Below are 26457 nucleotides of genomic sequence, written 5' to 3' on the forward strand. Positions count from 1 at the left end.
TTAAAATAGTTGTGTAAAATTTTGTAGAAGATGAGAACGAAGCGTTTATTAAGTACACATGGCTACTTTTTAATAAAAGTGTAATTTCTTTTAATTAGAAATAAATGTAAATGTCCAGATGGGTAAAATTCTAGGCGCAAGAGTACTATTATATAGTAATTTTTACAACACGCTGCAGATATCTTGAAAACAAACTACTAAAGAACAACATAAAATAAATATTCTCGGAAATAACATATTGTTTCAGTAAAAATATGTATACGTATATAGTTAACAAAAATGTATAATGTAATATACAACTAGCAAATCCGATTATCTTAATCTTATATAAAATGCATACACTTTTCATATTATGCGTAAACAAAAATAAATAAAGCGGTACTATATTATTTTAATTCAAAATACATAAACTAAGCTACCTAGGTATGTACTTAAATCTTTATGTGACGTTAATATATGAGTTTTACAACCCCGAATAAAGTAATCATTTAGGGATACCCTTTTACCTAAAAAAACGAATACTTTCAATATAAACTAGCCATATCTCATTACCTAAATACTGTTGGACATCCACGTGGAATGGGACAAGTAGATAGAGAGGCATAATCTCTAGTATGTGTAACAAGTTGCATTACGATATCTAGGTTGAAAATGTTTCAAACCATTTTCAAACATTCAGTTTGGATTGCGTGGGAACTAGGAGCAAAATGAGCGTATCTGGACAAGTTGCGTTTATCCCTCCGGGCGTAAATGATAAAGTCGGCGTTAGCGACTTTCGGCGTAAATTACTAGCGAATTATGCGAAATATCAAGTGGAATAAAAGAAAAATTGGATGCGTAGCGAACTATATTCAGCGTTAGATCTGCTAAGGATGACTTCGACACATTCGACACAGCTAATATGATCCAATCAATCTCCAAGGTAGACAGGTTCATTTGAATTTCTAAGCAGCTGGGGATTGGATGATATGCAGTTAGAAACATCCTAGGATGGCATGCAAGGTCACAAAACAAGTACTGTGGAATAGCTAGGTTTGGCAAGCTATGGATTTGGTTATGGTAGATTCAAACGTGTATTAGGATTGGAAAAAGGAGTAGGGTTAGTTCTACCCGGTACTCTCTTTTTCAAGGTATACGTTAGTATGATAGCTGGAAAAGGCGTGTGGTGGTTGCTAAGGTATGAGTTTACCACCTGGGCGCTTTGTGAGTAGGGCGGACAAGACTTGCGAATAGGGATGAGTCCCGGTATTCGGTCTGGTTAGTTCGACCCGGATTGCTCTCTTTTCCAGTGGCTGGAATAGGCGTGGGCCCATAGTTAGATTTAGATTTTACAATTTACATTTTAGAGTTTAGATTTAGATTTTAGAATTTAGGTTTAAGATTTTAGAGTTGAAATTTAACTTTATTTTGTTGCACGCAAGCTGCAGATTGCGTGTAACACCAATATATAATAAGTAATTCGTTTATTTTACCTTTTGAAATTTTCTTTAGTCCCTGAATAATTTATTTGTCCATCATGAGTTTTTGAGTATTGTTTCTGAGTGAGTTACGACATTTTATTTTTATTTATTTAAGTAGCAAATAAGACGTAGCTCCAGTATGAGCAGTGATCAATCTAACATATATTTTTATTTCAGCTTTTAAAAAATGTCCTTTAAACGATTCTGATTATGTTTCTCCTTTTAGAGTGATGTAACAATGGTAACAATTAGCTGATAAGGTTTTGTCAATTGGTTTTGTATCAATTGTTCAATATCAGCAGCAAACAATCTAACATATATTTTTATTTCAGCATTTAAAAAATGTCCTTTAAACGATTCTGATTATGTTTCTCCTTTTAGTGTGTTGTAATAATGGTAACAATTGGCTGATAAGGTTTTGGCAATTGGTTTTGTATCAATTGTCTAGTATCAGCAGCAATCAATCTAACATATATTTTTATTTCAGCATTTAAAAATGTTTGCCTTTAAAAACGATTCTCATTATTTTTGTCCTTTTAGTGTGATGTAACAATGGTAGCAATTAGCTGATAAAGATATAGCTCAGCAAACAAGCTAATAAATATTTTTATTTCAGCATTTAAAAATGCCATTTTAAAAGGTTCTGATATTTATATCCTTTTAGTGTGATTCAGAGGAGTGAGGACACTCATAAGTCAGGAATGGCCGAATGTTATCGACGCCTATGATCCTTATGATAGACAGTCATTTTCACGCCGTGCCTGTACCCCGTGTCCGCTGATGTTTGCGAGTAGCGGAGTAGTAGGCTTTGGAAACAGTTGAATGTCAGAGATTGTTGATTTCGGCCGAGAGAAGACATTGTTTGTTAGAATTATATTTAAAATATCAATTTCTGTTAAATATATTAATCTCCCGATTACAGAAAGTCGATTTTCATTGGTTTTATAAGTAACATCATCAATATCTTTATCAAAACTTTCCAAACACATCTTAAGAAGGGTTAATAAGAAATGAAATATTGTCAAAACATGTATTTATAAGTAGGTATATTTTTCATTAAAATGCATTATCCCATACAAAAGTATATTTTTAATTAAAATAAAAACTTATCTACCATATAAAATAATTATATTAGTCACTACATTCTAAATAGGTTATTACCATTTGAAGACCTTGGGGCAAACAGGATATAAGCCACATAATTTTAAAAATACATTTTATTGCAGTTCTGTATGTAGAAATCTTCTTTTTAGCTGCAGATCTGACTTTAGGCTAATTCTATAAAAGATGGCGCCAGTGTCGCAAGATGCCTTTCTTGCTCTAAAAATTTTTTTGACAATTTTTATGTCAAAATCGGTACAAGCCACCATAAAAACAACATGGCCGACAAGAAAATCCGGACAGCGAAACGTAAATCGGACTTTTTTTACTTTTCTAGTGACTAATGGGGTGAAGATTTTGATTCAGACGATAGTGTAATGGATCAAAATTATGTGGAAAGTAAAAATGGAAGTAGTGAATCATCTAACGACTCTGAAACGGTAAGTCAAAATAATATGCGGCTTGTACCATTTTAACCCAAAAAAAGTGGCTTAAATTTTATAACTTGTTTTTTAATATTGCTGAATATTGTCCAGCTTTTAACACTTGGAAAATAACTATCATACTAATTATTACAAAAATAATCATTTCTCAAGACTGTATTTGATATTTGCTTTGTTTTACCTAGATATTTTGACAAGTAGTGGCTTGTACCCTTATTGTTACGATAATTTTTCCGATTTTTTTTTTCAGAAAATGTGTCATGCCCAGACGCAGCGTTCTACTGAAGATGCAACTACTAACGAAAATCGTATAGAAGAGACTCCTTCAACTTCAAGAGGGACATTGCCGACACCTGAGAAGCCTACTCCTTCTAGATGGAGGCAAACAAACTTAGAAAGAAGACTGAGAAATAAGAGGAAAATCAAAAGAAATCTTGGTCACTGCTACAAAACTTCAAAAGGAGATAACATCGAAGCACGTGAGATAGGACAACCATGTAAATGCAAAAAAATGTGTTGGCACTTATTACAGGGTAAAGAAAGTGAATTATTTAATTCATTTTGGAATCTTGGAGATTATAATAAGCAAAACATTTACTTATTTTCTTTAATGAAAGGAGTGCCCAAAAAGAGAACGTATAAGAAAAAATGTAAAAAGGAGGTTTCTTCCAGAAAGTTCAATATCCACTATTTTGTTAAAGTAAATGGCATCGACATGAAAATTTGTAAAGAAGAATTCCTTGCAGTTCATGGCTTACAAAACTCAAAAAAGAGAATTCAACTCCTTTCCAAACAAATGGGTTATGGCTGTTCTGTTCCGTCTTCCGATAAAAGAGGTACGCACTGTAACAGGAAAAATAAAATTTCTCAAGAAAGGTATGACTCAATTAAAGAACACATTGAATCGATTCCGAAGTACACATCCCATTATAGCCGAAAAAGAAATCCTCAAAAAGTGTACTTGGATCACGATCTAAATATTTCTTCACTTTACAAGGATTATTATGTCTCGTGGTGTGAAGGAAAAGGAATCGAACCTGCATCTGAAGATATGTATAGACGAGTTTTTTCAACCAAATACAATATTGGATTCAAACTTCCGAAAAGCGACACTTGCAAATCATGCGACATCTACAAAATTAAACTTGAGGATGAGAACCTTCCTGACGACCAGAGAAAAGCTGTTTTATTAGAAAAGGAATTGCATTTGAGAAGAGCTGCGGCGCTTCAAGAAAACCTGAAACAGGAAACAGAAAATGCAAAACTTTCTAAAGATGTCTGCGTAGTTTCCTTTGACCTTCAACAAGCTTTGCCTGTACCTAACATTAGTGTAGGTCCTGCCTTTTACCTACGAAAAGCGTGGGTGTATAATCTAGGTATCCACGACTGCGGAACGGGGAAGGGCTACATGTATATGTGGTCCGAAAATATAGCCAAAAGGGGCAGTGACGAAATTTCGAGCATCCTGTACAAACACTTTAAGGAAAATAGAAGTGAGGCAAAGCGACTTATACTTTTCTCAGACAACTGCGGGGGCCAAAACAAGAACTGGTCCATAATATGCCTTTGGCAAAACCTAGTTAAAAGCGGAATATTTGAATCTGTTGAGCACAGATATCTTATAGTCGGACATACCCATTTACCGAGCGATCGCGATTTTGCAATAATCGAAAAGTATAAGAGGCACTACCTGAAGTCGGTTTACGTTCCCCAGGACTGGTATAACGCAGTTTTAAGCTGTAAAAGGACCAATCCTTTTAAAGTTGTTCAGCTGGATCGGAAAGATGTTTTGTCGTTTAAGGATTTAGTCTCTCAAATCACAAAAAAGTCTTTAACAGATGATAAAGAAAAACTTAACTTTAGCAAATTGTGTTGCGTAAAGTTTCAACGTGAAAATGCCAATGAAATGCTGGTAAAACATTGCTTTAATGGGGAATTCAAAATTTGTAATATCGGAAAGAGAGGCCAAAGAAACTCTACATCTTTAACTTTGCAAAATTTGAAACAAAAATATAATGACCCTATTCCATTAAACTCCAAGAAATTGGCTAATCTTGTGCAGCTTTTACCGTATATTCCACCAATATACATGGACTTCTACAATGAAATTGGTGCCATACCAGGAATTTCAGAAGATGGAGGCCATTCTTTGGTTAACAATGTAGAAGAAATGGATAACTTCAGCGACCTCACTGACACCGACTGAATGTCAGCACAGTACTGTTCTTAAACCAGCATTTTACTTTGAATTTTAATATTTTCTTGTTTCATTATAATATTTTTCGGGTTGTTTGACTGGAATAAGCGTTCTTAGATTCGTTATGTATACTAATAAAAATTGAGAATCCAAAAATAATCTGTTGTGTTTTTATGGCTAAAAGGATATATGCCACTTTTTTTCTTTTTTAATTTTTTTTCAGAAATTTGTGAGGTTATTGATAAGTTTTTTCTCTAAAATACATTTACTTCTAAATATACAAAATAGTTACTAAACCTTTTTTGCCAAATAAGAATAACTGGATTTCAGGATTTAAATGAAATTTTTAAATCTAATTTTCTCAGAATTTGTATTTTGTGGCTTATATCCTTTTTGCCCCAAGGTCTTCATTTAACATATAATTAATTTGTAATTATGTAAAACTAAAATACATGAAATCTAAATTGTTCCTATATATAATTAATTATAATTTGATAACTCTATAACTAATATGTATAAATTATAATAAGATTAAAACATTCTGAAGGGAATAATAAATTAATATTAATAAATATATTTGTTTTAACTCATTAATTTAATTTATTAAATTAATGAAATTTGAAATAGAGAATGTGTTTTTCAAAAGAAATATATTTCTCTTTATTTTGGGGAATTACTGATAGTTGTTCTTTATTTGACCACATATTCTTTAAAAATAGATGGCTGTCGTAATTACGTAAGTTGTGCATTATAACTGGAATAAAATTAGGAATTTTATAGTTTATATTACACAAAGAATGAGCTGGTCCTCTATAGCTGCCCGTTTTGTGACAATTATCGGCAACTTTATCCCCTAAAAGTGGCTTATCACAAATATGACAGTTTTTAGCATTGTTATCTGTAGTTTGTTCTAATTCTGTTAGAGTATTCATTTTCTTAGGAGTCTTTAAAAATGTGTGATATAAATTTAACGCATCTTGTTCTAGAGAATTTATAAAAACTTTTTCGCTATCCAAACCTCTATATTTTTCAAACTTAGAATATGCATCATCAAATGAACATTTGATATAATATGCAAAAGAGTATGGAATATGTTCAAATTTTTTTACAGTATATGAACTATTTGGATCTTCTACATTTTCATTATTTAAAGGTTTTAAAATACATTCAAAGTCTGCATAAATCACAAAAGGAACTTCCATTTGATTTTGATAATTTATAAATTTTAATATATTTTCATATGCCACATTTCCATATTTATCTTTAACTAGTTCTTTAGAAGGTAAATTAATTTTAACATGATCACAATCATAACTATTATCGTATTGTAATTTTTGTTCTGTATCAAAATATTGCAAACATCCTTCACATAAATATTTTCTACCATTGTGTTTACTAAGTTGTTTAGAAATTAATTTAGAAAGATCGGAAATGTAGCAATAATGAAGATTTCCATCATCATCGTTTATCAATAATAAATTAACATGAATATTTTTTTTAGCATTTGTGAAATGTAGAGGACCAATTACTTCATATTCCTCATTATTAGAAATTTTATTATAATATTTTTCTAAACCGTTGATAGAAATATTGTTTTGATTTTCAAATTTCTTGATGTCTTTTAATGATATTGGAAAGTTAATACCTGCAGTGTTCAAAACCGTTGAATAATGAGGGTATAATGATGTAACAAAGTCAACACCTGTTGGAGTATGAAGAGCTGCAACTATGGACCATGCGAAGCAGTAGTCATCGTTATTTCTTATGTTAACTACAGCTTGACGTCGTACTATTTCAGGAGGTAGTTCAATAAAAGATGATGCTCTCAAAGGATTGAATTTATTGATGTTAATTTCCAAATGAATAAAATTAAGTAAGATCCATCCTGAAACCAGAAATAAAAATTAATTACATATATATTTTAGATTAAAGTTAAACACTTACCGGAATCTTTTTCTGCAAACTCATCTGCCTTATTGTCAATAACTGTTACAAATTCTTCTATTAAATCCTTTGTTGCACTGCTGTTACAAATTACTTTAAATGGAGTGTTGAATGATTTTACATCATGTGTATCAGTACTTGGATTATAATAATAGCCAAAAAGCTCCATATTAATTTTAAGGCATGTATGTTTTCTTAATTGATCCTCAAATATAAGAAGAATCTTTTGTTCCAATTTTATAAAGTAATTTTTAACATTTAAGATCATCTCCTCCATAGATAATCTATATGTTATTATTCGTGCTTTGAATGCAGATTTAATAATTTGTACTCCTGGTGGTTCAATTATTTTAGAATTATTTTTATGTGTGTTAGATCGCAGATGACCAAACCATAAATTTTGTAATATTGACTCTTTGCATTCTTCACAATATTTCTCTATAAAGACAATTATTTTGTTAATTCCAAAAGGTTATAACATAAAATGAAAAAAATCTTACTTTTTTCTTCAGGTGTAGACTTTATCAACCGTCTGTTTAGAAAGGAAGATTTGTTGCAGGCACTCTTTAAATATTGAGATAGGTTGTCTTTACGAGTAAAGGTTTTTTTACAGGATGGACAAATAAACATCTTTCAATTTTATACTGTAAAATAATTTTATGGTTTTATTATTAAATTTTATTCTGTTATATGTAAGGTTAAGTTTGGAAAAAAGAATGTATAAATATAATTTAATTAAAAAAATAAATGAAAAAAAATGTAAATATTTAATTAAAAGAATCCACTAACTTATCGAAAGATTTTTTTAAATATTGTAGTTCTGCATTATGTTCACTTGTTATGTTTGTTTCTTTAAGAAATTGTTCAAGAGCGAAGCTCAGAGTTTTTAATTTTGAAAAGGGTTTTAAATACTTTTTCAAAGTTTTCTTCTTTTTGTTGATAATAAAGGATGGTTTACTATTTTCGATTTTATTCTTAAACGTTTCTCCTTTTTCATCGGAACTAAACTCTATTTTTTGAGAGTGTGCCGGTGAAAAAGGAGAAATGTTTTGAGAAGAACTAGTCTGACCCTCATTTTTGGAGTCTCATCAATACTGCAATACTTGCATTATTAGATTTAGTTCATCATCAAAATTATTAATTTCCTTATGTTCATCACTATTAACAGAATTATTACATTTACTATTCTGTATTAACGTCTTCTCAAATTTTGAAATGGAGTCATTCATAAGTTCCTCTAAAAATATTTCGTTAAAATCAATGTCTCTATTTTTAACATCTGTTAAAAATTTGTTTAAATCGTCAAAGTTTTCCATTTCAAATGGTGTAAAAAGGTTGTCTGTATTTATAATGTCACTATTATCAATTTCATTCAAGAAATTGTCTAATTCTTGATTGAAATTAATAATTGGTGTAGTGATGTTAGGTGTAGTCATGTTATTAGTTTGAGTATTTATCAAGTCTGAAATAAAAATAAAATGAGGGTCAGAAAAATTGTTCATCAAAATTATTTGTAAAATATTATTTTTTTTCAGGATTGATTTAAAAAAATATTTACCTAATATGCACAAACAAGTCACAACACAAAATAAAGCGAAAATCTAAAAACCGAAACCATAAACTTATTTCAAGAACTTCTTGAAAGTACACAGTCTGTTGTAACTGCAAACGGTTTTATACTTGCTCCCTACTTTTTTTTTTAATGATATCAACAAAAAATAGATGTTTGTAGATAATTGTAAAAGATATGGAAAAAGGTGAATGTATAGGAAATTCTCCTATATATATAGATATTCTCTTTCATTATTAATGACACAAAAAGCTGAATCTATAAAAGAAACTGAATCTATAAAAAAAGCTGAATCTATAAATAAGCTGAATCAATAGAAAAAGCTAGATCAACTGATACCCAAGGGGGGAGGGCGGCACGGGGAGGGGGGTTGTACCCCCCTTGTTTTTTTTTTTACTAAACACCAAAACACCATTTTCCTTGAAAGTTACCATTTTCCTTGAAAGTTCATTGACCTTTGGAGTGGAAAAACTGGTTCTCAAAGTTAATATTTTTCAAAGGTTCCATTTCATTTTCTTATAAATGGATAACTTTGCTGGAATATATGAATATATCGAGAATAAAACTTGTGTACGTGTGGTACAGAGGTATAGAGAGACGACACAGGTATGATTTTGTGTATACTATTTTTTCTATTTATTTATTATTTTGTTTTGTGTTTGCAATTTTGTAGAAATGGATCTATTCCAAAGACTATGAATTCTTCTGGAATCGACAGCAAGAAACGGTGGAAAGAAGAATGAGTATTATGGAGCAGCGGGATATTAATAACGCAGAAGGATTGGCTCCTAAGGATGTTGAAGACTCAAACGACTCCGGATGTGAAGGCAATGATATATCTGATTCCCATATATCGGTTAGGGCAAACTATATTGGTATATCGGAATATCAACAAGCTTTAGAATCCGGAGTGTTTTGTGTGTTTCAACATTATGTCAGAGTGACACTGAACACAGTTATTAGTGGTACTGTTCGAGAAGTACGATTATGTGGTGAGTGCTACTATCGACATAAGATGGGGATTCCGTACGGTTCCCATCAGCATGTGTCCTGGCACTTTACCACAAAACTATTACCAGACAATGTAAACAATATGACAATTGGTGGTAAATGTGGTGATGTGGTGCGTGTAACAGTAATTTATATATTATAATGCATCCTATATGTTGCTATATTTGCAATGGGAAGAATTTTTCAAAGGAAATATAGTAATATATAGGATGCATTATTTTATTTATTTTTCGGTATGTATTAGATTATTTTATTATTAGAAATTATATATTTTAGTTTAGTAATTAGTTATTAAGTTACTATTTCTAAAATTTTATAATTTTATATACTAGTATAGTATTTAGTATTTAGTTAAACATTTGTAATAAGTATTTATTTTTTTATTTATTAGTATGTGGTAATTTAGAAGGGTATATGCTATTATTTTGCAATAAACCATAATTTAATATTTTAAAGTAAAAATGTTTAATAGTTATTTGTAGTAACATATACATATTTATAAGTAGATACTTCACAGTTATAGGGTAAATAGGTATATACAAAGACTATTTAGGTTTCATAAACAATGTTTTAATTTATATAAACAATATTTAATTATAAACAATATTTTAACTTACACTTTTCGTTAAACTAAAATTTCATAAATTAAAATATACTTTATTCAGAATATGTATTTTGAATAAAAATATAAGCATCATTTTCTTTTTAGAAATTAAATCCTCTTTTTAATGTGATTGTAAAATGATGAGCAATACATTGGACATTTCATCCTTAAACCACATTGTACATCATTCCATTTCAATATAGAACTTAGACAAAAGAAGTGTGAACACGTATTTGGCATACAACTTTCATAGAAATCAATCATTTCATTACAAATAGCACAAAGCACTTTCATACTTTCTTGTACATTTTCATTTCTTAAAGTAGTTAAACTTTCTACTTCTTCTCTAGGAGGAGAGTCTAACACACTAAAAGATTGACGTTGAGCACTAAGAACAGTTTGATTTGTTTGTTGATATGATAATTGCAGTGGAATTTCTACTAAATCACTCATTTTAAATCAATATTATTATTATTATAAAATATTACACTAGATATTATTCTTATTGATGTTGAAATTAGATATATAAACGAAAATCTTAAGAATAAATAACAAAATATATTGGAAATAAAAAGGAGTAGGGGAAAGGGTAGAATTAGTGGTGGGAGGAGGAGGAGGAGGAGGAGTATAATGAGGAGGAGGATCTCTCATATTCTATCTACTACGGTCCTGCTCTTCAAGTTTTTCTTCTTGTCGACGCACTTCAAAACGTTGTAAAATTTTCTCGATCCGGTCCTGTTCCTCTTGTCTTTCTTTCTGATGACGCGCCTCTAAGCCTTCCAGAATTTTCCCAAGCCGGTCCTGTTCTTCTTGTTTTTCTTGTTGTCGTTGTAATTTTTCCTCTTCCTTATCTTTACGTAGTCTTTCTTGTTCTTCTTGTTTTTCTTGTTGTCGTTGAATTTTCAAATCTTCAAAAATTTTCTCAAGCCGGTCCTGTTCTTCATCTTTCTCTCTTCTCATATTCTCCATAAAATCGCCCAATAGTTTGCTTACTTCCTCCATTTTTTCGCTTGTTCCCTTGTACCAACCATAAAAATACTCTAATTCGGTCTAAAAATCTTCCAATCCACTTAATTTCTTCCTAAAATCCTCTTGAATCGCACTTCCGACACCAATTGTTACGGATTCCGTGTGTCCACTATTTAAACTCATGATAAAATACTTAACGAATTTATTTGTCTCACTCTGTACACACAACTTATACTATTTACAACACAATTTATGCAACTACTATTACTCTAACGGTAGTTCAAAATTTAAAGCGCGGTATTATCCACAGGGGAACTGTTTAGATTTTATGCGAATGCCAACATCCTATTGTTATTGTTTGGTATGTTGCCAAGTCTATCGAAGATTTGTCAGAGCCTTTGTTTATTTTTAATTTTGTATACGTTTACTTTGGGGAAATCTTAAGAAAAGAATAGTATAATTAACTTACTACTTTTGAAAATTTCGATATTTATAATTTTATTTAGTACTTAATAAGATTCAAGTCAAGATTACAAGAAAAATAAACTTGAAATGTTATAAATTTCGTCATTTTAAAATAGCCTTCGGGATAAATTTTTAATCTGGCAACGCTGCCGTACTCCCCTATTTATCGATTTGTTTTCGTAGTATTTCCCTTGATTATGTATAAATAGATATACAATGAGGGCTTAGTAAAATCCTATCTTCTAGATGGCGCCTTACCCGTTTTGCATTTTTGTATTCCCCTACGATTTTCTTTGAGGGGAATCCGTTAAACCCGCCCATCGTTCAAAATTGGAAGGGCGCGAGGTCACATCTATTGGGCTACTTATTAGCACGTTTCACGCATATTTTACGAAAATAACTTTATCCTTGTTTGTTTCAACTGTGACAAGAAAAAAGGAAAAAAAGTCATATTCGTTTCTAAATTCGGCAGTTTTGTTTATCTTTCTCGACTTCTGATTTCGTTTCGTTTAGGTTATGTCTTAAAAAATAATTATTTATAAGCTTTTGAGTTGAAATATACCTTAATGCATATCTAAATAATTAAAAAAAATCAATTTTTTCGTCCCTCGCGAAGAAACGAAACAGTATTTTTGAATATTTGGATTACAAACTATTATTTTATGAGTTTTATGTGTTGTGTTTACGTGATGTGTAATGTGTATTTTGTACCTGTTGGATAATATTTTGAAACATATTTAATTAAACAAAAAGCATCTGTATTACAGGTGAGTAAATACTGTTCATATTTATTTCTAAATTCATATAAATTTGTTTTAAATCACTCTTGGTTTTAGCGTTTTTTTCTTAGAGTTTTACCTCTAGAGAGTCTGAGATAAGTTTAATAATAAACATTAAATTTGATAGATTGATAGATAGATTAAACGATAATGGCCAGTTGACTTAAAAATTTAAAAAATACTGATTTTATGCTATAAATTATGTTTCATTTCTTACTTTGCTTTTTTGGAACTGTCAGATATATTGTGTATTTTATAATTTTTCTTAATTAATAACGTAAAATATTGTTTATCTACACTCAACCCTGTGTTTAGATAAAGCTTCATATCAGATTTCCTATTTTATATTTTCACTCAAATCATATTTTTGTAAAATAGGTATGCTTGCATGCAAAAGTAGCGTAAATTTGACAGGGAGGTATTTTTATAGATATACAGGATGATTCATAGATTTAAATACATATTTACTTTAGAGTTGTATAGTTTGTCAAAAGAAAGGCTATATTTTTTATTTTTTCTTGGTGAATTTGTCAAAAAATGGTCATTCCAGAAAATACTATAACGTCGTAATCGTATAGAGTTCATTTTGACCATTTTTGGATTAAATAATAAATTTTTTTGTTTATATAATAAAATATATATTTAAAGCCCTTTCTAAGTTAAAAATAAGTAATATGGAAGTTTTTACTGGAACTAATTTAAGGTAATGTTCTCTTCATATAATTATATAAAAATATGCTAAATTCCTAAATTATTTATATGATTAAATTTTCTTTATATTAAAAAACGAACAACCAAACCAAAAACCCTACATCTAGTTTTGACGCCACCAGTATATATCATGCATTATAGTTGATTATACTGCAATTTATTATACATACGTAGTTTTGTTTGGTGAAAATGAAACTTTCTAAAAGTATTCCCAATTAAAACATATTAAGAATTTCCTACATTATAATTTTGAAAGACGTTTGAGTGGGCAGACAATTTGGTCTAAAATAATCATATGTCTAAAAAAATTAGTCTAAAATAATCAAAAACCACTTAACACATATAACTCGCTTTTAAAAAATCTAAAAGAAATAAGTTTTATTCTTTCCTTTTTTTATTATATTCATATTTTATTAAATTATTATAGGTGTGACTGCTAAGTGGTCGTACTCGCCACTTTAACCAACCATTGGTGGGACCATGGTAGGACCTTCAGAGATTATAATGCGAATTTTTCATACCATGTAAATCTATATACATATATTAATAAATGCGTTTGTTTTATTAAATTTGTTTTCTTATACGGTATGAGCGAAAAAAAAAGGCGTCTATTTGTTTACGTACAAATATATGACATCGATATTCATTTCCCTTATCCTTTAAATCCGATTTATTTCTAATAATTATAAAAATAAGATACCTGATTGATTCTTCCGAAATATTATAAAATGAGATATCAGGAAGTACATAAAGTTAATTATCTCGCTTGTTTTGGGAATTCAAAAAAAGGGTATAGAGAATCTTAAGAGACACAGTTCAAATATTATTTTTGAGTATAATGGGTGCTTCAAAAAATGTGGCGGATATAATGTAACATGTTTTTTAATGCAAAAAAACTCTTATTTATAACTTTTATTTTATTTTCGATTCTGCCTAAAATTCTATAACTTTTTTTTTATAAATAACGTTAGTATTTGCAAAATAAAATTATTCCTATGTTACATAATTGTCAGTTGTTTCCGAAGTTGGGCTACACAAATTTGGTAGGAGTGTTTTACAGAGGTGAAGAAAAAGATATATGTAAAAATACTTGGAGTTAGATGCTACACTGTGTTCAAACAGTTTTTTTTGGCTGATCCTATATATTATTATTTTTTCTAGTGCTTTTACAAAACCTTTCAACATTTGTTAAGAAAGTATATTAAGTACATCTATACTCTATACAGCTTGCAATCTGTTCTGAATTTTTCAATTTTTATCCTTCTTTTACTTCATTTACACTATAACAAGTTTTGCCATGACAAAACAAAAATTATTTATTATTAAGCATTAAAGTAATTTATATAGTTATATGACATTATTAATAGAAATTGAAGAATTTTGTAAAATCTATCAGAAAAAAATATAATATACCGGGTGTTTTTCAAAAGTGGCTTGATTGACGTATTCAATTAGTTTCGGTTATTTCTTGTTTCACCGGAAATGACTACAACTTGGTTTTTAAATGGTACCGTCGGTATTTTTTTACTTTATTTGACAGAATATGGCATTGTGAATAGAATAATTTAATGTCAACTTTTGACATATTTACTTAAAAAATTGTATTTTAAATTACAATCTAGAGTGCCATGATAAAAAACAACATGTAACCGGTGGTAAAGGTAACGACAGTTTGACTCGATATACGAAGTGTGTGGTACCAAATTACCTATTTACCAGGTACCAAAAAGGAAAAGACACAAAAATATTAGACGATCAAATCAATTTTTCCGAAGCTCCTTGATTAAAAATTAATGGTTTTAACACAGCCATGACACTAGATTGAATTTTAAAATGCTATTTTTTTTAATTGAAAATGTCAAAAGTTGACATATGATATATGTCATTCTATTCAGAATGTCATTTTCTATCAAATAAAGTATAAAAAATACCGAGGGTACCATTTAAAAATCAAATGTTGTACTCGTATACATTTCCGGTGAAACAGGAAGTGACCGAAACTAACGGAATACGAATCAATCTCGATTTATGTCATATACTTACCTACTAACATTCCGAATTTGGTAAACCCTGAATTTAATTTTTTTATCTGAAAAAATAAAAAGTTATAGGAGGTGAATCGCTTTTGAAAAAACACTCAGTATAGGCTGCGTCATTGAAAGAATCTGCAGATATTTTTCTATTTTAAATACGTAGTCGAATTTCAAAAACATATATTAAACACCCTGTAGCTCTACCTTAAATATCTACATATAAATATCTAATATTTTTTCTTCATCAACAAATTGAAATATTACAAAACTAGTTTTAGGTTACACCATTATTCAAGAAATATACGTAAAAAAAGTAATAGAATTTTACGCAGAATCTAAAATAAAATAGGATGTTACATGTAAAAAAAACATTATGTTAAATTCGCCACACTTTTTACAAAGTTACAGACGTAGGTAGGTATAGTTTCATATTATATTCTTTAATTATCCATCTAAAAATAAAATATTTATATACCTAATATAATACTTTAGTATCCAACAAGTGGCTATGAAAATCAAAATAAATATAAATCCATGTCCAAAATAAAAAATGTAAATAACGCTTTGAGGTATAAATTCGGTTCGAATCAGATAAGATATTTTATTCTTTACCGAGAATTAAATTCGAAGAATTCCTAGTCCCTACTTCTTTGCCAAATTCAATAGTCTCCGCCCCTTTTTACGTTTTAATTTCTGCCACCAGTTGGCAGCATCGACTTATACAGGCACATTGACTAACTATTAATATATAAACAAGGGTATTTCTAAATTGTAGGAGAGGTAGACGTGTCAGCAGTGTCAAATACTGTCAATTCTCGTGTTGTGTTTTTGTTTATTTCTGTTTTTTTTTCGAGTGTTTTTATATTTTTCCTAGTGTTTTTTTTGTGTTTTTAGTGTATTATTGTTATATTTTATTTAAAGGACTAAAATTCGCCTTCAAAATGGGTATAAAGTGCGAAGTGTGTGATAAATTTAAGAAATTACATCCTCAACTGTCATTTCATCGGTAAGTAAATAAAGCCGCCATTTTGTCAGTGGCTCGTATATTAATTTTTATTATGTTTAATATTATATTTGTAAATTTATAATATAATAAACATCATAAAAAATAATGTATATATTTTGTTTACAATCCAAATTTTATGATATTTGAATTTAATTATGAATATAAATGAATTGGTATGTTTATGGTTAAAAATAATATCTAGATCTTAATCTAGATATTTACGTTTTGTATTACCAAGATAAATTGTTATTTCAAATTTCCAAAGGATGATGAGAAATTTTTTTATGGATTTCTCTGCTGGGATTGAGTGAAAGAACACTATTAAAAATACCAAACCGTGCATTAGTTTGCTCTAATCACTTTAAAATATCTGATTTTTATATAAGAAATGGAAGGAAATATTTAATAACCGATGCACTTCCACAGCCATTTAAGTCGCCATTTATTCCATCACAATATAGGTAAAACATTTTGTAGCTTAACATTTTATGTACCTATCTTATATAAATAATATTTTAGTTTTAGCTCGGATACATCAAGTGTTTCCACATCCTTCTGGGAAATCTGCATCAAAACCAAGGTAAATAATTTTATTTAGGACTTATTTAAATCAATTGTCTTCATTTTATTTTCTTCCAATAATTAAGTTCTTTTTTTTATTAGCTCCTCAGCAGAGAAGTATGATAAGGAACATAATATTATTAGCATACCAGGTCCATCAAAAATGTAAGTGTATATTTATTGTAAGATATTTTAATTATTTTTATTGCAAAATACCTATTGTTTTATAGCATATATATAATATCTTGACAGGTTTTTCCTTCTTCTGGGTTTTTCACCACTAAGGCAGAAACATTATTTATATGTATAACAGTACATATAATAATTTAAAAAAGCTTTTATAAGACATAATTTTTTAAAATCAAAAGTATTTATCTATTTTTAGTCAGTAAAATAGTTTAAATTTTTAGGAATATAGAGAATGAACCCGGTGAAATTAATATAATACCATTATCTAGAACGTCATCTTCATCAACAATTACAGCTCCTGAAACTGAAATTCATAAAATTAATTATGACATTACATTGAGCTCAGCTAATGAAGCACATCAAAAGTAAGTACCTGTGTTTTAAATATGAAGTAGTTAGACAAGTTTATATTAACATCTACTTTAAAAGTTGTATTATATCCCCAATAAGAAAAATCTGAGTTAAAAAAGACAGATTTTTTTTTATTTAAATAATCAATAAATGGCAGGCATGTTTGAGAAAGTATTTATCTTTTTTTTATTAGTCAGTAAAATAGTTTAAATTTTTAGGGATATACAGAATGAACTCAGTCAAGTAATAACATTATCTAGAACATCATCCGAATCAACAGTCACAGCTCCTGAATCTGAAATGCATAAAATTAATTATGACATTACATTGAGCTCAGCTAATGAAGCACATCAAAAGTAAGTACCTGTGTTTTAAATATGAAGTAGTTAGACAAGTTCATATTAACATCTACTTTAAAAGTTGTATTATATCCCCAATAAGAAAAATCTGAGTTAAAAAAGACAGATTTTTTTTATTTAAATAATCAATAATTGGCAGGCATGTTTGAGAAAGTATTGTAGTGTAACAACCCAAATTCGTCAACAAAGTTGAAGAGGTAATATATTATGAAGTAGTTAGATATTTATATTAACATCTACTTTCCTTCTTCTGTATTATATCACCAATAAGGAGAAATCTGAGTTATATGTATAACAGTACATATTTTAATTTAAATAATCTTTTATAAGACAGGCATGTTTAAAATCAAAAGTATTTATCTTTTTATTAGTCAGTAAAATAGTTTAAATTTTTAGGGATATTCAGAATGAACCCAGTGAAATTAATATAATACCATTATCTAGAACGTCATCTTCATCAACAATTACAGCTCCTGAAACTGAAATTCATAAAATTAATTATGACATTACATTGAGCTCAGCTAATGAAGCACATCAAAAGTAAGTACCTGTGTTTTAAATATGAAGTAGTTAGACAAGTTCATATTAACATCTACTTTAAAAGTTGTATTATATCCCCAATAAGAAAAATCTGAGTTAAAAAAGACAGATTTTTTTTATTTAAATAATCAATAATTGGCAGGCATGTTTGAGAAAGTATTGTAGTGTAACAACCCAAATTCGTCAACAAAGTTGAAGAGGTAATATTTATGGCCAACTGTATAACAAACAATTTAAATGAAAGAAAGGAACCTACGTTGTGTTAATTTTTTTTTATTATGATTACCTCGGATGCGCCTCGACAGAAACAATATTTTGGGAAATTTGAGGAGAATAGGTTATGTAAATAAAACGCTAAATTTGTAAATAGCCCTACTTATTTTATTAAATGAAATGAAAAGAGTGCCGTACTCTGCCTGGAATTCACATGTAAAAGAGCACGCAGAGAAAACCATGATCACTATTCCAGAGACTCTAACTATGCTGTCCTTAACTTTAATAAAAGAGAAATAATAATAATATAGAAGCTGTCCTCATACCAAGGTTTGTAGTTTTGTACATTCAAAACATGCCACATTTATATCATTCAAAACTGAAGAGTGTTTGGTTAGTTAGCAGGTCGCCGCCTGCAGGTACTAAGGTCCTGGTTTCGGATCTCGAAGCTAAAGTTGGATGTTTGGTGTAAATATCTTAATATTATATTTATTGCTTTTAGTTGCCCTCTGCGAGCTAAGATATTTGCCCAGTCACGGTCGAAAAGTATTAGTACATTCAACAAGGCCCTTGTTCTCACCTCGGAACCACAAACATCGACACGACTGGACAGCACATTATTGTATTTAGATTACTTTTAAACTGAAATTATTTACAGCATAAATAGATTCCATTAAATACATACACATGTTATATGATATAATTCTCAGATGAAATAAACAAGGAAAAACTTTAATACAGAATATTAGAACAAAAATAAAATATATGCTTTAGTTAACATTAGTTAAATAATGAGAAAATATTTACTTTACCTTTAATAACATTCTTTGTCACAAAACTCAAGAACCAAAAATAACATTAATGCGTCTCGAATCGTAGTCTCAAAGCTCATCCTCTTACAACTATCATCTCTGGTCGTCGCCTCTTTCCCTCTCCCTACTTTTGCGAATAATATTTTAAAAATCAATAATTTTATTTATGTATACAGAGTGTCTTAAAACTGAATATTTTAGATTTAAAGAAATATGTCTATTTTTAAATAGGCGGTTCATCTCAGTATTTATCTTTTTTTTATTAGTCAGTAAAATAGTTTAAATTTTTAGGGATATACAGAATGAACTCAGTCAAGTAATAACATTATCTAGAACATCATCCGAATCAACAGTCACAGCTCCTGAATCTGAAATGCATAAAATTAATTATGATATATTGAGCTCAGCTATTGAAGCACATCAAAAGTAAGTACCTGTGTTTTAAATAATATGACATATAACATAGTTAGACAAGTGTATATTAACATCTACTTTAAAAGTTGTTTTATATTCCCAATAACAAAATCTATATTTTTTATTTAAATAATAAATATTAGGCAGGCATGTTTCAGAAAGTATCTTTTTTTATTAGTCAGTAAAATAGTCTAAATTTTTAGTGATGTACAGAACGAACCCGATCAAATAAATCTTACCTGTGTTTTAAAAATGAAGTAGTTTATATTAATATCTACTTAAAAGTTGTTTTATATCTCCAATAAGACCATTAAATAAGATATTTTTTATTTTAATAATTATTAATTGGCAGGCATGTTAGAGATATTTTTTGAGCTCCAATAAGCCCTCATTGCCACGGTAGTTCTCTTTAGACAAACTCATATTTTAAACTACAGTTATGGTGTGTTGATACAACTTCTAATATGCCATCTATCCTTGTTATACTATAAGTTGTGTGGCTTTTATATTGCTTTTATAGTGGTATTACAATTTCAAACATTTTGAGTGTTCAAATCAAGTTTGTACAGTAAAGCACAAGTTATTGTGATATACCACATATCTTTAATAAATTTCTATTAAATTTGAAAAAAATATATTTGAGGTCTGTCCATTGAGGAGATCCATGACCGTGATAATTGGTATCTGCCGTTTTAAATCACAGATAAATCGAATATTCCTTCATTTGTTCAATGTGCTCTGTTGAAATCTTCTCTGACTCAGATAGACTTCACACATTTATTTTTGTAAAATGTATTCTCGCTTTTTTATTACTAAAAATATATTTTAGGAATATTCAGTATGAATCTGAAGAATTTATACAACCCTTGTGTCGAGTGTCATCTTTATCAACAACTACAGCTTCTCAAACTGAGGCCTCCAAAAAAAGGTATGATCTATTCAAACATTATTTCTAGAATAAAACTTTAAAATTAATTGCTCATTAAAAAAATCTTAATCGTAATTATTCTTTTGGAAACAATATAGTTAGTAATTCCATTAAATGCTAATCACTAGGTACTTTGTACTAAGTTAAAAACATTTTTTTAAATTGATTTCAACCACTGTCATAACAAATTTATGCCCTTGAGAAGTTCTAATAAAATAAAGTATGACATATTTATTTTACATAAAACCGTACACAAAATACATATTATATCCTAAGTTAAATATGGAATTGTATATTTATTATATAATAATTATAATATATTTATTATATAATATATTAAATGTATTTTCTTAAAATTATTTTTCGTAATAGTGCGTTAAGCATCTGTAGCTCCTAGAATGAAAAACTTAGGAATTTTGTTTAAGTGCAAGCCTAAAGTATATACTAGGATGTATTTCAGGCAAATATTTTAACTTCTACATGGTGGCTGAACAAAAGTGTGAGTGGTTCTGGATATTTTTTTAAGTGGAACACCCTGTATATTATTGCATTTTTGGTTTCCTTTTAGATCACTTTACATAATCCTAAGATATTAGTAATTATATTTTAGTAGTTTCAGATATATTAATAAAAAAAATATATATTTTTTTCAGTCTTTCTTAAAAAAATATTAAAAATACAATAACTGTCCTGAAATTAAAACTATATTAGGTTTTTACTTTAGATGGTCTGTATTGGCTTTGCTATAAATAAATCTTAAATCATACAGGGGTGTTCAAAATTCTGCGCCAAACTTTCTAAAATATATTTTTTTACTTTTATATATTTTTTGTTTTCTTGAGGGAAAGCCCTGTAGATTATTTGTTTATTAGATGGAGAATTAAAAAAATTATCATTTTTTGTATTTAGAGTATTTCAAAATTTTTAACGGTCTCGCAGATACATACTCGCAATATTATTTCATATTATTCTTGCAACGGTAAAATACGAGAGAAAAATCATTGGGTGACTGATAAAAATTTACTGTGGAAAATGCCATATGAAATATAAAACCCTGAATATCTGCGATACCGTTAAAAATGTTGAAATACTCTAAATACAAAAAATATTCGTTTTTTAATAATTATTTATTTATTAAACAAATAATATACAGGGTTTTCCGTTTAAAAAACGAAGAAAAATGATTTTATATTTTAGAAAGTTTGGCGTAGAAGTTTGAACACCCTGTAAGATTTAAGATTTTGATATTTACAGCGAAGTAAGTGCAGACCATCTAAAGTAAATACCTAATATAGTTTTGATTTCAGGACAGTTCTTGTATTTTTAATAATTTCTTTAAGAGGCTGAAAAATATATTTTTTTTATTAATTTATTAATATCCCTGAAACTACTGAAATATATTTATTAATTTTAGGATTATGTAAAGTGATCAGAAAGAAACCAAAAATGCAATAATATACAGGGTGTTCCATTTAAAAAAAAATCATACTGATCCACTCACACTTTTTTGAGCCACCCTGTGGAAGTTAAAATATTTTCCTGAAATACACCTTAGTACATACTTTAGGTTTGCACTTATACAAAATTTCTAAGTTTTTTATTCTAGGAGCTACAGATGCCCGACGCACTATTGCGAAACCCTGTGTACTAATATATATCATGCAATCGAAAAAAAATAGCATTAGTTGGCTTTTGTATGGTGAATATCATCTATCATCATTTCCAAGACGTGGCAGTTTTTTTTCGGTCACAAGGTAGACTATATAGTATGTTTATAATTTTTTTTAGGAAGCGGCGTTATATCGGTGACTTGAGTAGTGAAGACTTTGCTACACCGAGAAAAAGGAAAAGAAACCTGAATTTAATTAAGATCAGGTTTCTACGTACAGGAAAAAAATTAAAGTGTTGGGAAACACAGTTAGGAAATGGCGAGCCAAAATAAAGTCGTTAAATGGCTTAGTGAAATATTTAAAAGAAAAATTATATATTTCAGAATCTTCTGAAGCAGCTCTTAAGGTAAATAGTATATATGGAGGTATTAAATGTCCTTCAGGCATTTGGGCTATATCCTATTCAGATTTTTTTAGAATTTAGAATGAGTGGGAGGGGGGTTAATCACTTCGACCTTACAGATCCATTGTGTCCCCCTTTCTTGAATCATAACTCATCATACAGTCCCAGGGCTTTGACAAAAGCCAGTATCTGGGACGGTTTTATAGAGGGTAGTTCTCCATCTCCAATATCAGTCGTACCAAAATTCATGGCACGAATGGTTGTCGTCTCGGCGCACTCAGTGATGAGGTGTACTGGTGTTTCACCATCTTCCCCACAGAATCTGCATTCGCCGTTTCTTCTTAGTTTCAATCTACTGAGGTGTTCATTGAGGAGACAGTGTCCTGTTTAAAACCCCGTGACAATCCGAAGATTGTTCTTACTCAGACCCAGGAAGATCTGTGATTTTTCTTGATCATAAGCCCTCAGAAACTTCTTCGAATCCTATTCAGATACCAATTCTGCTTGATGTAAATAAAAATATGTAAACCTCTCATTATAATAAATATTACATTAAAAGTATACAATATGTCCCCGATGGTCTTTACAAGAGGAAAAACTTTTTATTATTAACTTTTTGAGAAAACTTCATTCATAAAAGTTTTTGCTTGTTCAAATTTCCATACCGTCTTAGAGAAAAGATCATCTATCTTCCATCCATTCTTAGATCTATCTAAGAATGGAAACCTTCCCCTAGGAGATGCAAGACCTTGTCGTTGGTGGGGAAGCTCCTTGTCAGGTGCTGGCAGAATCTCCTCTAGCACTTTGGCTCGGTCCAAGAAGCATCTCACTCATTGTCTTGTCTCTGGCTGTAGTGGCCAGGGAATTGCACCAAGACATTTAAACCAGGCACCTTCTACTGTCTGTGGTCATGTCTCGCGGGTAGAGGGTGTGGGGGGGTCTTGGCTTAACCGCCTGGACCAAGAGGAGACAACCTCACCAAAAACCTAAATCCTACGATGGCGGGACCAGGTCAAAGGGATGCGTGGCTAGATAGGGGACTAGCCATTACTGGTCTCAACCTTGGGGCATCAGGGGGCACCCCATTGTATTTACCCCTTACTTCTACATGCGGGGCTCTGTAGAAGTGGACTGACTTTCCCTAGCGACTCGTGGGAACACTATGAGCAGTAATAAAAATAAAAACACCAACACCACCGGAGAAGCTGTGGGGAAACCCCCTAGCGACACTGGGAACAGGAACAATGAAAGTTCCAGGGGGTCAAACCCCCCAAAGAAAACTACAGGAGAGGTGGCTGACACTTGCGCGGGACCGTCCTGCGCTAGTGATACTCAAGCTACCACCTCCTTTAGCAAGGGTCGGGAGCTTACCTCTAAACCCAACAGGCGACACAGACTACCGTTTAGTCTACCTGGCCTGGGTCAACCAGGCGGGTTGGACGATCCGCTGAGAGTGGGTCTTAGCGGAGCAGAAGCACGGAGATACCTCCGACTGCTCCACGCAGGACTTGCTCCAGAGGAAGCAAAAGAGAAAGTACTCCTCCATAGAGGGGAGGGCAAAGGAACCAAGAAACAGGCCGGCGCATCTTCACCAAAGGGCAAAAGAGGGAACGAAAACCTTTCACCTCTGCTCCGGCAAGAAGAGAAAAAAGCCAGGATGGAAAGACGTCCAACACCGAGAGGCAAGCAGGGACATATCACCAGCTTTGCCTCTATTGCTGGACAAGTGAAAATGGCAGTGCTACCAAAGGATTACCCAGAGGTTGTACTGACCACCGACCAGCAACGGCTCTAGAAGAGGCGATACTGGACGAAGTAGTGGCGATTGGAGAGCAACACAACGACGGACAAAATGTGGGTCAAATGCGATTTGCGGGGATTCACTTTCGGGTGGGCATGCTCCTCATAGACTGTGTATCTCCAGAATCGGCGGATTGGTTGATAGAAACGGCACCTAAACTTAAGAATTGGCAGGGGCCGGGACTGGTTGCTCTGAAGGGAGACTCACACACCCCAGTAACCTAAACCAGCTCCAAAGTCCTACTCCAGCCCCTCTTCCCACCCCAAACTTATCCTTTCTTTCTTCCCCCCCCCATGCATGGGATATCCCAAATAAACCTGCACCATGCAAAAGGGTCTTCCGCTACAATAGCAAGACTCTTTGAGAAAAATCATTATGCAATGGTACTAGCCCAGGAACCCTGGGTGTATCAGGGACAAATTAGAGGTTTGTCTGGAAAAATTCAAAGGTAATATATGATAACAGGCAGGAATTTCCCCGAGCCTGTATTCTTATAAGAAAGGACATTAACTACACATGTGTTTCAGAATTTACAACCCGAGATCTTGTTCCTATCATGGTTCAGCTTAATATCGAGGATTGCAGTAAAAACATCGTGATTGCCTCTGCTTACTTTCCGGGTGACGGGGAGGCACCGCCTCCGGAGGTACGGGAGCTCGTGCGATTCTGCAGCCAACGGCGACTACCTCTGCTAATGGGATGCGACTCCAATACACACAATGAGGTATGGGGAAGCACTAACACTAACACTAGAGGTGAGTGTTTACTTGAATTCCTCTTAGCATGCAATCTTGAAGTTCTCAATGTAGGGAACAGCCCCACGTTTGTGACAAAAACGCGGGCAGAAGTGTTAGATTTAACAATCGGGAGTGCTGGTGTAATCAGTTACGTGAAACAATGGAGGGTCTCAACGGAACCCTCCCTATCAGATCACAGAATCATCGAGTTCAAATTAGGAGGAATCACACCCCAAACAGAAACTCGAAGGAATCCAAGAAAAACAGACTGGGACATGTATAACACCAATCTCGTAGACAACCTAAACCGTATAGATGCAAGTAGGGCCAGAAACCATCTGCATCTAGAATGGTAAAGGGAACTCAGCGGTGCAATATTGGATGCATATGAATCTAGTTGCCCCGCAAGTAAAGGCATACCAAAAAGTAACAACAAGCCCTGGTGGAACAAGAAGTTGGCCAAACTTAGATCAGAGGTCCGACGACTCTTTAATAGAGCTAAATCCAGTGGCGAATGGCAGCTCTACAGCGAGAAATTAACTGAGTATAAGAAGGAGATAAGAAGGGCAAAGCGGTCTGACTTTAGATCCTTTTGCGAAAACATCACTTCTACTCCTGATGCAGCTAGATTACACAAAGCTATGGCCAAGAGTGGATCTATCCCCATCATGGCACTTAAGAAATCTGACGGAAGCTACACGGAGGGAGAGGAATCTCCTACTTTATACACACTTTCCAGGTAGCATACCTATTGATACTTATGTAGCTCCCACTGAACCTCACAATCCTTGCAGGGAAGATTGGGAAGTGGCCAAGCTAGTAATAACAGAACAAAAGCTGAAATGGGCGATCGACACCTTTCAGCCCTATAAAGCAGCAGGAGTGGATGGGATCTTTCCTGCCCTTCTAAAGGAGGGTCAGCAAATAGCTACTCACCATCTACTAAGCATTACAAGAAGCAGTCTAGCGATGGGATATATACCAACCACATGGAGAAGAGCAAAAGTAATCTTCATACCCAAAATAGGCAAAACTGACTGGACAAATCCCAAGTCATTTAGGCCTATTTGTCTCACATCGTTCATACTAAAAACGCTGGAGAAAGTAGTTGACAACCATATTGGAGAAAATCATCTAAAGGTTAAACCACTGCATGATAGTCAGCATGCATATAGAACGGGCAGATCCACAGAAACTGCTCTGTACCAATTAACGGAGCTAATACAGACAAGTCTGGATAGCAAAG

At 31.4% G+C, this 26457-nt stretch overlaps 2 protein-coding genes and 1 long non-coding RNA gene across 3 annotated transcripts; 2 read left to right on the top strand and 1 right to left on the bottom strand.

The window, feature by feature from the left end:
- Positions 1 to 5660: 5660 nt before the first annotated feature.
- LOC115875339 lies at positions 5661 to 7334 on the bottom strand. The gene is made up of 4 exons (XM_030890763.1): positions 7146 to 7334; positions 6847 to 7086; positions 5938 to 6183; positions 5661 to 5671 (listed from the first exon to the last, which is right to left on the bottom strand). The coding sequence occupies exons 1-4, from the start codon at positions 7312 to 7314 to the stop codon at positions 5661 to 5663; spliced, it is 666 nt and encodes a 221-aa protein (XP_030746623.1). The 5' UTR covers positions 7315 to 7334.
- Positions 7335 to 12171: 4837 nt separating this feature from the next.
- Positions 12172 to 13818, top strand: LOC115875326. Its single transcript, XR_004048997.1, has 2 exons — positions 12172 to 12531; positions 13682 to 13818. It is a non-coding gene; the product is annotated as an uncharacterized LOC115875326 (long non-coding RNA).
- Positions 13819 to 16694: 2876 nt separating this feature from the next.
- Positions 16695 to 17754, top strand: LOC115875340. Its single transcript, XM_030890764.1, has 5 exons — positions 16695 to 16754; positions 16813 to 16873; positions 16957 to 17019; positions 17265 to 17408; positions 17613 to 17754. The coding sequence occupies exons 1-5, from the start codon at positions 16706 to 16708 to the stop codon at positions 17752 to 17754; spliced, it is 459 nt and encodes a 152-aa protein (XP_030746624.1). The 5' UTR covers positions 16695 to 16705.
- Positions 17755 to 26457: the final 8703 nt, after the last annotated feature.

The sequence above is a fragment of the Sitophilus oryzae genome, unplaced genomic scaffold (assembly GCF_002938485.1).
Source record: "Sitophilus oryzae breed Bouriz unplaced genomic scaffold, Soryzae_2.0 scaffold_1373_pilon_pilon, whole genome shotgun sequence".
In the NCBI taxonomy this organism is placed as follows: domain Eukaryota; kingdom Metazoa; phylum Arthropoda; class Insecta; order Coleoptera; family Curculionidae; genus Sitophilus; species Sitophilus oryzae.

Coding starts and splice junctions, on each gene's coding strand:
- LOC115875339 (XM_030890763.1), bottom strand. CDS start 7,314: ATGGAGCTTTTTGGCTATTATTATAATCCAAGTACTGATACACATGAT. Junction 7,087..7,145: donor GTTTGCAGAAAAAGATTCCG/GTAAGTGTTTAA, acceptor TTCTGGTTTCAG/GATGGATCTTACTTAATTTT. Junction 6,184..6,846: donor AACGGTTTTGAACACTGCAG/GTATTAACTTTC, acceptor TAAATTCTCTAG/AACAAGATGCGTTAAATTTA.
- LOC115875340 (XM_030890764.1), top strand. CDS start 16,706: ATGCACTTCCACAGCCATTTAAGTCGCCATTTATTCCATCACAATATA. Junction 16,755..16,812: donor TTTATTCCATCACAATATAG/GTAAAACATTTT, acceptor ATAATATTTTAG/TTTTAGCTCGGATACATCAA. Junction 17,020..17,264: donor ATACCAGGTCCATCAAAAAT/GTAAGTGTATAT, acceptor TTAAATTTTTAG/GAATATAGAGAATGAACCCG.